The 13,114-nt window shown below is 43.1% G+C and overlaps 1 protein-coding gene across 1 annotated transcript in view; it reads left to right on the top strand.

Moving 5' to 3' along the window:
• The window catches only part of Focad (focadhesin), a 295,998-nt gene that overhangs the window by 31,957 nt on the left and 250,927 nt on the right, over positions 1-13,114 (top strand). Inside the window, exon 4 of the mRNA XM_032902159.1 lies at positions 2,809-2,963. Within this exon, the coding sequence (XP_032758050.1) occupies positions 2,809-2,963 (155 nt within the window). The remainder of the gene's footprint in view (positions 1-2,808; positions 2,964-13,114) is intronic.

Below are 13,114 nucleotides of genomic sequence, written 5' to 3'. Positions count from 1 at the left end.
AATATTTCTTTTCTACAGTACTGACTTTTAACTCTGTTGTCCTTTAACAGCCGGTCTTAAGACTGCAGAGGTGTTCAGCAGCTACAGGGAGTAAAGCACAGTGCTGTTCACTTCAGTGGGGGCTGGAGACCCTGAGTTTCCCTTGAATTGTAGAGTTCTTTCTTCTTTTTAATTTAGTGTGGCAGTGTGTGGTGTGTGGCAGTATCGGTGGCGGTGGCAATGGTGGTGGTGGCAGCTGTGGTTGTGTTTATGTGTGGCATGATGTGATATTGTGTGGTGTGTAGTATGTGGTATGTATGTTTATGTGTAGTGTGATGTGTAGTTTGTATGTGTATGGTGTGTGGTGCAGTGTGTATGTTTGATGTGTGTGTGTATGATGTAATATGATGCGGTATATATGTGCTTAGTGTGTGATATGGCATATATGTATGGTGTGTGATCTGGTGTGATGTGTGTGTGGGCTGTGTTTATATGTGGTCTGTGGTGTGGTATGTATATATGGTGTATGATGTATTATGAGAAGTGTGACATACGTGTATGGTGTGTGCTATGGTAAGTATATCTGTGGTGTGTATGTATGTGTGTGGTATATGTGATGTATAATGTGGTATGTGATGTGGCGTGGTGCACGTGTGTATGGTGTGTGTTATGTATATATGTGTGACATGTAGTATGTATGTGGTATATGGTTTTGTGGTGTGTTTGTATTTGGTGTGTGATATGGTATGCAGTGTGGTGTGGTATGTTTGTGCATGGTTGGTATATGGTTTTGTGTGTGTGTGTGTGTGTGTGTGTGTGGTTTATGGTATGTATGTGGTGTGTGGTATAGGTATATGATATGTGTAAGTGGTATGGTGTGTGTGTGATGTGGTTGGTGTGTGTTGTATGTGGTACATAATGTGTATGTAGTGTGGTTGGTGTAGTTTGTGTGTGGGAGTATGGTATGTGTGATGTGGTGTTGTGTGCATATGTATGTGTGTGTATGGGTATATGTGTTGTATGCACAATGTATGTGTGTGGTATGTGGGGTATATGTGTGTTGTCTGTACAAGTGTGTGTACTGGTGTGCCCACTTGCATGTGAGTGTGAAGGTTATAGGAGGAAGTCGGCTGTCCTATCCTATGTTCTGTCACTCTCAGCCTTTCTCCCTCGAGGCAGGATCTCTCAGTGAGCCTGGAGCTTTGGTTTCAGTTTGATTAGAGGCTGGCCAGCAGCAGTGTGCCAGTCTCCTGCTGTGCTGAGGTTACAGTCACTCATGCTTCTGATACAAGTCTTCTTGCCCACTGAACCGTCTCCACAGCCCTGAATCATATCACTATTAAACTGCATCAAAATAAAAAACCCAGCTTCATTATGATTTCATCACCATTGATTTTGTTGTTATTTGAATCGTGTGTAAGTATGTGCACGTTCTGGTTAAGCTAGTTATAGATACCTAGTGGTGCTTTCTGGCAATCGAACTTGAGCCCTCTGGAGGAGCAAGAGTACATGCCCTTAGCCACTGGTCCATCTCCTCTTGTTATTATTTCAAGTAACAGGATTGTTTGTAGTTTAGGCTAACCTTGAGTTTGCTATGTAGCCAAGGACTCTTGTACCCTTACCTCATCCTTCCTAGGGTTCTATGCTTTTGTTACCATGACTAGGAGTTAGAGAAAGGATTGAAAGAGCTGAAGGAGTTTGCAACCCTATAAGAACAACAATGCCAACCAACCAGAGCTCCCAGGGACTAAAACACCATCCAAAGAGTACACCTGGACAGACCCATGGCTCCAACTGCATATGTAGCACAGGATGGCCTTGTTGGGCACCAATGGGAGAAGAAGCCCGTGGTCCTGCCAAGGCTGGACCCCCAGTATAGGGGAATGTCAGGGTGGGGAGACAGGAAGGGGGGTGGTTGGGGAAGGGGAACACCCTTATAGAAGAAGGGGAGGGGATAGGATAGGGGCCTTATTTACAGGAAACTGGGAAAGGGAATAACATTTGAAATATAAATTAAGAAAATCAATAAAAAAAAAAACAAAAAGGATGTAAACCTCAATAGATTTAACCCAAAATACATTTAAATATGGTTTTATTATTTATTAGTGGATCTTTCTGAGGGGTCTATGCATTCTGAGACAGTTATAAAGCTGAGCAGTTCTGTTTTCAAAATCTGAATTGCCCTTGACTTGCGTTCCCATCCGGTATGTTTTTATTAATAGATGTAGATTCTTAGAGTGAGGGAAAATGGCATTTTTCTTGTCAAAACAATTCATTTTGGATACATTGCTAGGCATATCAATGGGCAGTTGCTAGTCCTCTGTCCTGCATGGCTCAGACTGTCATGGCCCACATTTGAGTTGAGAGGTTTCAGCACAAGTGTGGTTGGAGCTGAGGTGCAAAGGTAGAAGAAGAGCGGGAACACTTTGGAAATGCCATTGCCATAGACGCTTCAGGCATAGACAGTATTTGGAGTTGAGCGTAGTGAACTGATTGACCAGCAGAAACCGTTGGGGGCCAGTCAAATCTTGCAGTTTAACAGATCATGGAGCCAAGTCCTCACTGTGCTGTCATGCTTGGATTCGGCTTGTACTTCTGCCTACAGCCAGCCTTATTGTACAGGCAGACACCAGGGAGAGAGACTCTACATCCAAACAAATCTCTCCCCTGTCTTGGATTTTAGTTCCCTGTAGGAGCAAAGTGACAGCGGCATCCTCCTTGGTGCAGAAGCTAGACCACTGTGAGCCAATTCCATGTTGACGAATGGTCGTGCTTGCGTGCATGCTTCTCCTCATCCTAAGTGTGTCTTAATCACTGGTTTGCTTTCAGACGGCTGCCTTGAACTTGCTGTGGGAGAAGAGCTGCAGTGACAATGTGGTGGTCCGAACAGCCTGCAGCGAGGGACTGGTGGCACTTGTTGCTCAGGGTCACGCAGAGTTCAGCTATGTTCTCAATGGGATACTCAACCTGATTCCTTCTGCCAGGTACACTTGCTGCTGTGTTTTGGTTAAAGGTTTAAGGTTTTAGAAACAGAGCTAAGTTATTCCCTGCTAAGGATCACAAATTTGGGCTGCAGTAACGAATTGAATTATTTTAAGAAGGAGACTTGGCATAAGCATTTCTACTCACACAGTGACATGGTTCTTACCTCGTATTGGCTATCTGCAATCAGCCCTTGGCACCAGTGATGTGTATTAGAAAATTATAGCATGAGTTTTTCATAAATATCGGTGACATAGGAATGCATCTTCTGAGTATTCCCGGAGAGCAAGTTCTTTGAAGTTGCTTTGTATCGCCATATTTAGTCCATTCACAGACAGAGGGAGATAGAATGGTGGAGGAGGACGTAGGTCAGCTCCTTTTTAAGATAGTTATACAGTCATGTTTGAAGCAGGAGTGCCTGTAACGTCCTCCCTGAAAGATGAGAGTTGGGTGAGGCTCTGTGGTGCAGTGCCTGCCTCTAGGATGTGTGCGGCTCTGATGCAGTGCCTACCTCTAGGGTACGTGAGGCTCTGTGGTGCACTGCTTATCTAGGGTGGCTGAGGCTCTGTGTTCTTGCACTAGCTCTACCAGGAAAAGAAATCAGAAAAACTCAAAAGTATCAGATTGCCAACTCCCTGGAAAGGAGTTGCTGCTCTTTGTTGGAGAAAAGGTTTTTGGAAAAGTGTGTTGTTAATATTTAATGAACCTTCCTTTGTGGCTTCAAGCCACTCGGTTACAGGCAACCTGACATACTTGTCTTCCCCTTTGCTCTTCTGCTGAAGAATTTGGCCTTCATGATGACAAGGGATCCTTCCATTCTACAGAACTTCATAGTAACTCAGTTGTACCACATCAATGATGGGGCAGCTCCGAGTCTTTTGGGGGAAACATTTACCCCAGACTGCTCATGGACCAATGCCCACAATTTATCAAGGTGGACAGTTGGCCGGAAGCTCGCTCTGCTTCAGTTTTAAGTGGTAATGCTTCATACCAACTTCCCAAAGTGACCTGGATGATGGTGCAGCTGTGGCTATGGCTCATGTGGCCCTGGAGCTTCCCAGTCTTCCTCGCTCATTCTCAGGTGTTCTTCTCACGTCGATTGCCCCGGCATAATGCGGAGTGCTTAATCTCTTATGTCTCCAGAGTCTGTGACTTCCATGTGTAGAGACCACTCTGATTTGGAGCAGTCAGTCTTCATTACCTCTGTTCTTTTAACTTTTTTTTTTTTTTTTTTAATAAAACCTCTCTGGTCACCTCTTTGTACACTATTTGATTATTGGCTTTCTTTTATATCGTTCTATTCATAACCCTAAACGCTGTAACATGTACATGTTCTCAAACTAGTGCTGGCCTCCCATTTACGCTGTGTTTCTTCTCATGACCCCTCTACATGGATTTAATGCATTTGTTGACCTCTACCTGAGGCAAGTGCTCCTGCTCCTCCTCTTCTGCTGTCACTGTCATTGCCCTTCAAGAGTCAGTCTGAATACTTGCGCCTTTTTAGCTCCATGGCTTGTTCTTTCAGACTATTCTGGCCTGTGTTTTCATAACTGATGCAATCTTTGAATTTAGTAGGTGACCAAATGGTTCTGAAAAAGTAAGGATTTTGTCATCACTAAAATCTATTCATTTTCTTCTATTTCTATATACACGTGCACCGAGAGAGGTAGAGAATATTAGTGATTTTAGAAATTGCTTATTAAAAAGTCATTTTAGGATCCATTAAAAAGTCCCTCTGAGAGGACTTTTGACAGTAAAGATTTTTCATATCTTCCTTACTTATTAGTTGCTTTAAGTAAGCTATGCAGATTTTCATCTTACTTGCTTCATTTATCAGGAACCAATAATGGCGCCCATCCCCCATAGCTCTGAGATGCTGTGAATCCGTAAGTGTAGAGTCTCCTTGCACTGTACGTTACATTGCTTGGGCCGATGGGCTCAGTGGGTGATGGTAACCGTGAGGACTGGCGGTGGGAGGAGAGAACCACCTCCTATGGTTGTCCTCTTGCACGCTGCGGCAGACGTACACATACACGCAGACGCTGGAGTTGTGTTCCTTACACTAGGGTATCAGCAACCGAGAGGACCAGAACAATGCCTTTGTGTAATTACACAGCCCTCAGGGCTGGGGAGAGGCTCAGTGATTGTGCATGCTTGCTCTTCTTACAGAGGACCTGGGTTTGATTCCAGGTACCCATATGGTGGCCCACAGTCATCTGTAGGCACACATGTGGTACCTATACATACATACAGACAAAACACTCATGCACATAAAATAAGATCTAAATAAAAGAAAAGAGCGGTTAGGCCAGGTTCGCAAATTCACCTTTAATTCAAAAGGATTAGTTTATGAAATTATGCTGCCATGGGATATTAATCACACATTAATATAAATCCTCCATCACTATTATAAACCATAAAGTATAAGCATATAATACTGAGTAAGCCTGCCATCTGTTTATAATTGCCAATAACAGTATTCTTTTTTTAAATTGGATATTTTATTTATTTACATTTCAAATGCTATCCCCTTTCCTGGTTTCCCTTCCACAAACCCCCTCTCCCATCCCCCTGCTTCTATGAGGGTGCTCCCCTACCCTCCCACCAACTCCCAACTCACTGCCTTGGCATTCTCCTACCCTGGGGCATTGAGCCTTCACAGGACCAAGGGCCTCCCCTCCCAATGATGCCAGATAAGGTCATCCTCTGGTGCATAGGCAGCTGGAGCCATGCAAACCCCTTCAGCTCCTTCAGTCCTTTCCCTAACTCCTCTACTGTGGTCTGTGGTGCTCAGTCCAATGGTTTGCTGCTAGCATTCACCTCTGTATTTGTCAGGTTCTGGCAGAAGCTTTTTTTTTTTTTTTTTTGCATGGACTTTTTATTGGGTATTTTTTCATTTACATTTGAAATATTATCCTCTTTCCAAGTTTCTGGTCCATAAAACTCCTATCCCATCTAAACTTCACTTTATTCTGTGAGGGTGTTCCCCTACCCAACCATCCCTTCCTACACTGGGGTATCCAGCCTTGGCATGACCAATGACTTTCTTCTTCCATTGGTGACCAACAAAGCCATCATCTGCTACATATGTAGCTGGAGAATGGGTCTGTCAACATGTATTCTTTGGATCATGGATTAGTCCCTGCGTGCTTTGGTTGGTTGGTATTGTTGGGGGTTGCAAGCCACTTCAGCTTCTTCAAACATTTCTCTAACTCCTCCAATGGGGCCCTCATTCAATGTTTCTGGCAGAAGCTCTTAAGAGACAGCTATATCAGGCTCCTGTCAGCAAGTACTTCTTGGCATCAACAATAGTGTCTGGGTTTGGTGTCTGTATATGGGATGGATCCCCAGGGACAGTCTCTGGATGGCCTTTCCTTCAGTCTCTGCTCCTCACTTTGTCCCTGTATTTCCTTTAGACAGGAGCAATTCTGGATTAAAAATTTGAAGATGAGTGGGTGGTTCCATCCCCCAATCGGGGACTTTGCCTAAGCTCTGGCTATGGTCTCTACATGTTCATCCTCCCCTTTGTTGCTTGGGCATTTCAGCCAATCTCATCCCCATTGGGTCCTGGCAGCCTCTTCCTTTCCTGGCATCTGGGGCTTTCTGGTGGCTGTCCCAGTTCCCATCCCCTATTGCTACACACCTCTATTTTCCTGACCCTCTGTATATCATCCCTGTTTCCTGTCATACCTAATCCTGCCCCCCTTTTCCCCTCTCCCTCCTGTCTTCCTCCCAAGTCCCTCCAACCCTCTACCTCCTGTGAGTATTTTGTCCCCCCTTCTAAGAAGGACTGAAGCATTTATACTTTGGTCTTCCTTTTTGAGCTTCATGTAGTCTGTGAGTTGTATTATGGTTATTTATATCCACTTATCAGTGAGTGCATACCACTTTTGTGCCTGGGTTACCTCACTCGGGTACCTCACTATATTTTCTAGTTCCATCCATTTGCCTATGAATTTCATAGAGTCATTGTTTTTAATAGCTGAGTAATATTCCATTGTGTAGATGTACCACGTTTTCTGTATCCATTCCTTTGTTGAAGGGCATCTGGGTTCTTTCCAGCTTCTGGCTATTATAAATAAGGCTGCTATGGACAGAGTGGAGCATGTGTCTTTGTTATATGTTGGAGCATCTTTTGGGTATATGCCCAAGAGAGATATAGCTGGGTCCTCAGGTAGTTCAATGTCCAATTTTCTGAGGAACCTCCAGACTGATTTCCAGAATGGTTGTGCCAGTCTGAAATCCCACCAACAATGGAGGACTGTTCCTCTTTCTCCACATCCTTGCCAGCATCTGTTGTCACCTGAGTTGTTGATCTTAGCCATTCTGAGTGGTGTGAGGTGGAATCTCAGGGTTGTTTTGATTTGCATTTCCCTGATGACTAAGGATGTTGAACATTTCTTTAGGTGCTTCTCAGCTATTTGATATTCCTCAGCAGAGAATTCTTTGCTTAGTTTTGTACCCCATTTTAAAGTAGTATTATTTGCTTCTCTGGAGTCTAACTTTTTGAGTTCTTTGTATATTTTGGATATTAGCCCTTTATGGGATGTAGGGTTGGTAAAGATCTTTTCCTAATCTGTTAGTTGCCGATTTGTCCTAACAACAGTGTCCTTTGCTTTACAGAAACTTTTCAATTTTATGAGGTCCCATTTGTCCATTGTTGATCTTAGAACATAAGTCATTGGTGTTCTCTTCAGGAAATTTCCCCCTGTGCCCAGGCGTTTGAGGCTCCTCCCCACTTTCTCTTCTATTAGTTTGAGTGTATCTAGTTTGATGTGGAGGTCCTCACTCTACTTGGACTTGAGCTTTGTACATGGAGATAACAATGGACTGATATGCATTCTTCTACATGCTGACCTACAGTTGAACCATGGTAGAATTCATATAGTAAAAATGGCCGTGTTGCTGAAAGCAGTCTACAGATTCAATGCAATCCCCATCAAATTCAATTTCTCATAGAGTTAGAAAGAACAATTTGCAAATTCATTTGGCATTTTTTTCTTTTCTGAGAAGTTTATGTCTGAACTATTAACTGTGGGTAAATGTAGCTGAAGTCGATCCTGAAGCTAACCAGTTTGCTTTGTGAATGTCAGTGTGAGTGTGTGTGTAGGTACCTGTTCACTAGGTCACATGGAAGGAGAGGACAGCCTCAGGCATTGTTTCTTAGTGAGGTCTGTCATTTCTGTTTTGAATTTACACAGATACATCTTTATCACCCAACATCCAGTTTATTTTAGTGCTAACTCTTGGCATTTTAAGTTTTAAGGATTTGGACAGATTGTCTAAGAGTATTATATTTGTTTTTTCTTTACGCTGACCAAATACTTCATAGGCAACAACTTAAGGAGGGGACGGTTTGTGTGGGCCACAGCTTGATGGACCAGCTTGAATGCACAGGGTAGCTAATAGTGGGAAGTGGGCAGCAGACAAATCGCTCCGAAGTTGTGGAAGTTTGGTCTGAAATCCTCCACAGGTTTCTTTTCTTTTCTTTTTTTTTTCCATTTTTCGAGGCAGTGAGTTCTTGGCCTGAAAGATCCTAAGAAGAGTAGGCTAGCTGGCCATTGAGCCCCAGGGATTTGCTTGTTTCTATCTCCTCTTGGATTATATGCATGTGCCACTATGCCTGGATGTTGGTTGGTTGGTTGGTTGGTTTTTATTTTTAAACTTGTGTTCTGGGGGGCCAAGCACTTAGCTGACTGAGCCCAGCTGACTGTTTGTTGTGTTTTGAGGCTGGGTCTTGCTGCATTGCCTTTGCTGGTCTGTAAGTTCTGTGCTCAGGAGATCCTCCCACCTCAGCCTGCTCAGTGCTGGTACTGCATGGCCCCGAGCCTGGTTTCAAATTTAATTTTAGACTCTGATCATAAAGTGTGTTACATAAGATCTAAGCTTGCTTTAATGTCACTAGTAGAGGTCATAACTGCTTGCATGTCAGAAACCAGACTTTTCTTCATTTGCTTTATTTCAAGTAGCAGAGCTTTGAGGTTTGCAGCAATTACAAAACCCAAACTTTGTGCTGCCTATGTTTTTTTATAAAAAGCAAAATGAGAATGAAATTTAAGAAACAGGCTAATTAAAAACAGGGGCCGCAGCCAGCTTTCTCTTCCAGTGCTGCCTGGGGAAACCTCAGAGACAGAAAACTGTGCCTGTCTTTTGAGATCTAGAAGCTGGAATGACTTTGGCCAAAAACAGTGGGTTTTCAGTTTGCACTGCTTGAGTCTCTTCTTGCCTCAGGATTTTCTCCACTCTTAGAGGTTGATGGGACTCTGGAGATACTTTAGGAGCAGAGCCACAGCAGGACCGATCATCTTTGATTTAGGAAATAATTTTAAAACTTAGCTTTTCCTATGTTTTAACTGACATTGCTAGGATCTGAGATGGAGGGGGTGGGGAGCTCCAGCAGTGAGAAGCCTGTGTGGAGTAGAGCTGTAGAGGTGTGGCTTGTGGAGATGCTTCGGTCCTGTAGCCAGAGCTGAAAGCGTCAGAGAGAGGAAAAGTGGGCAAGCACCTCTCCAGCTCATTACCAGCCCTGGGGCCCTCGGAGGGGCCGTCTATTAGATGGCTTTGGAATGTGTAAGGAACTCTCTCTTACCTGAAGCCCAGCCCACAGTGTGTGAGATGCTGGCTCAGAGTCTGTTCCATTGTATAGTCTAATTTTGAGAGACTTGCCTTCTGCAGTGTCCTGGTCGTCTGAACTTAAGGGAGTGGCTGGGAAAGTGTCTGGCTCTGCTTGAGAGACTGCTCTTCAAAGGAATAGTTTGATGTCCCAGAGTGTTCTTGCTTCAAAGCCAGGGCAACAGGAAACAATTGTAAACTAGTTTTTATAGCTTCTGTAAACAAAGAAATGGATTTAAGCCCTCTGAAATGTTCTTTTAATCAGTAAGGAAATTTGAAAAAAAAAATTGCTTCCCTAGGGAGGGTGAAGGAACAAGGGACCATAAAGGACACACAGTAAGGAAATGATTATCGCCCCAAATGTGAGTTTTGAGATGAATGCAAGCTAGAATTAAAGTGAACGATACATAGTAGTGTATACTTTTCTTGTCCTTTGAAGAATTGCTTGTTTTGAGTTTAGATTGTGTTTCATTTCATCTTCCTATGAGTTTGAGGATTCCCAGTGTAAGGAGTTCCCACTTTTCATTCCTTAGATGGTTTTTTTTCTTTTAGCTTCCGGAAAGCTCATGCAGCCTTTGTTACTGTTGCTTAGTAACGGGATTATGAATAAAATCTGACTCTCCTTTGGAACCAGGTATTCAGTTTTCGATATTGAGGTGTCAAGACAGCCTGTAATTTCAGCTGTGCTGTTCCCCCCACCCCCCTTCTTTTTAAAATGTGCCTAGTGGGAAGGAAGGTTAGACTCTAGATAAACTAGGCTAGCATTTGATTTGTGTGCCTTTTGTGCTTTCAAACAGGGAAGGGACCTATTGTTAATATATTTTACAAGGCTGTATTAAAGATGGGAAATTAAAGACTATTTTCTCTATTTTCTGAAATACTGAAAAGTTTGCTTTTAAAGGAAATCTTCCATAAAAGATTAAAAATTCCATATTGAGTCTAATGCTTGAAAATGATTCTGAGGACTATTTGGAGTTAAGATTGAGGATAAGTGAGAAAATTCTCGTCTCTCAGGGCCTTCCCTTTTGTTGATGATTCTCTTCCTTGAGAGACTTAATTGCTTTGTTATCATGTAGGGATAGGTAGCCAGCAACGGAGGAGACACACTTCTTGGTTTTCTGTACTGGACTTTTGTACCATTTAGCTTCCCTTTCTTCATCTTGTAGGACAGGGAGCATGAGGGATGTTTGTATGAGAGCTCCTCTAAGTGTTTGCAGGATGCAGCCTTTTATCTGGAGCCATAGGACTTAGGGGTGGCTGCGGGTTCGTCCACCTCCCCAGCAGAGTTCATCTTCCTCTTACCAGTCAGTCAGTTAGCCAAGCAGGTCTGCTTCCCCATCTTGTGTTTGAAAATTTCCCTTTAGGCCTCATAGCTGGCTTGCAGATGCTCTGTCTCCTTTCTGTAAAATCCCAAGATCTCCCTTAAAGCTCATCACAAAAGCCGTCCCTCACTTTCACCATCTGGGACACTCTGCCCTATTTCTTTTTAAAATCCTGTGATGTGGCTGAGAGTTTGTTTGTCATTTTAAGAGACGTATTTATGCTGAAGTGTTTCTGGGTGATTTAAGAAGAGTGGCTGCTGGACACGTTACTTCTATAATGGAAAACTGCATCAGAGGAAATGTGACCATTTCTGGTACTTAGAGGGTAAATGAGCAGGACATTCTTAAGGACGTTCTCAGTAGTTTTACATCTTAGGTTTGTTTTTTTCTCTTTTTTAAAGAAACATTTGTTCTCTCAGACATTTAAACAGGAATTCCTCAGGACTGATTTTTACATCCCCCCTTCCTTCCTGTGACACTATCTCTTTTTCTTCTACTTTTTCATGCACTTAGACAATGATTTAGTCATGGATCTATTGTTTTTCTCTCTTCCATTTGCTGTTGAGTTTCTGAGAATGCTTTAGGCAGAGCAAGAACCCTTTTCAGGACTCACAAATCTTTTCAAGTTAAAAAGGTACTTGGCTAGCTTGGCTGGGTTTGTACCATTTGTATCCGTTTTGGGACAGTCTTGTTCTTCCTTTCCCCCATAACCTCTTTTTATTCCAAATAAGGGTAGTTGCTCATATTTCATATTTGATATGTTTTGAAAGCCAGAGCCTAACATTGTGTGTATTTTTTTTAAAGGAAGCTAGCATATGTGAGCAGTGTTTAGTGTTGTAATCAAGAAAACTCCAAACGAAAGAAACCCAATCCCCCTCATTTCCTATGCACAGTTGTGATCATTTCTATCTGCCGGGTGTGGAACAGTTTGCATGAATGGTTTAAATTACCGTAGTTTGTATAGCTTGGCCCATTTTCTTCTTGTTTGTTATATATGATTTTTTTGAACGTCATTATTGATCCACTCTTTAATTATAAGATCTGAGTCTCGGGTCTCATGCTTAGTGAAAATTGAGGTTCTTTTTGTAATGTCTCTGGTGACTCTCAGAGTTCTTGAGTAATCTTGTGTAACTTGGCCTTAGAAAATTAGGAAAACAATAATTATTACTGAAGAACAGTCATACCAGGTTTCTGAGCATGCTTGAACATGTTAGAGCCCCGTGGGCCTTGAGTTACAGAATCCACTTGAATTAGCTTGGGCCTAAGAATACTCTTTGTCTGTTGCTGCTGCTGTCTGTTTCTCTTCCTCTTCCTCTTCCCCATCTCCTCCTTTCAACTACCCCCTTCCTCTCTCCTCCCCTCCCCTCAGTTCCCCTTCCCCTTTCTCGTCTTCTCTTCCACTTCTCTCTTTAAAGCGCCAACCTAATAGCCTCATGTAATTCAGACTGGCCTCAAGCCCACTCACTATATAGCTGACGATTATCCTGATTCTCTGTTGCTACCTCAAGAATGCAGACATTGCACATGGGCACCACCATGCCCTGTTTATGTGATGCTGGGTATTGAACCCAGGATAGAACCCTTGATCTCTCCTTCCTTCCTTCCTTCCTTCCTTCCTTCCTTCCTTCCTTCCTTCCTTCTTCTTCTTTCCTCCCTTCCTCCCCCTCCCTCCCTCTTGCTTCCTTCCTTCCTGTCTTTCTTGTTTTTGATGAAGGAGGCTGCTGTGTGCCATATGACTCACCAATAGAGATACACATGGGCATTAGAAAAAATTGGATTTCAAGTTGTGTGTTTCATTCTTGGTTCTCACTTCAGACTGACCCTCAGCTGCTTAGCTCACAGGCTGTCGTTCCTTCCTGGACCGTCCGTCCTCTCTTACATGTGTAAGGGATTGCCTGGTTGAGGTCAGAATGTCAGGAGTTCCGAGGACAGGACATGAAGGCGAATCTCTAGGCTCTGCTAGGACCTGTGTGCATTTGTTTCTTAGGGTGCTATAAATGCCTATAAATTTGATGATTGGACTCACCAGAGATATGTTCTTTCATAATTCTGCATAGCAAAGTCAATGAAGGCTTTGGGGATAGGCTGAATCTGTTCTGTCTTCCAGCAGCAGACTAGTTCTAGCTCTCAGTTGTGGCTGAATAACTCTAGTTCTGCCCCTGAGAATCCTGAGTACTCTCACCACACTGTTACTGTGTCTTTAGGTCTTCGACATTCCA

The sequence above is a fragment of the Rattus rattus genome, chromosome 1 (assembly GCF_011064425.1).
Source record: "Rattus rattus isolate New Zealand chromosome 1, Rrattus_CSIRO_v1, whole genome shotgun sequence".
NCBI lineage: Eukaryota > Metazoa > Chordata > Mammalia > Rodentia > Muridae > Rattus > Rattus rattus.
The sequence above is the reverse complement of the archived record's forward strand: the minus strand, read 5'-3'. Positions and strand labels throughout refer to the sequence as shown.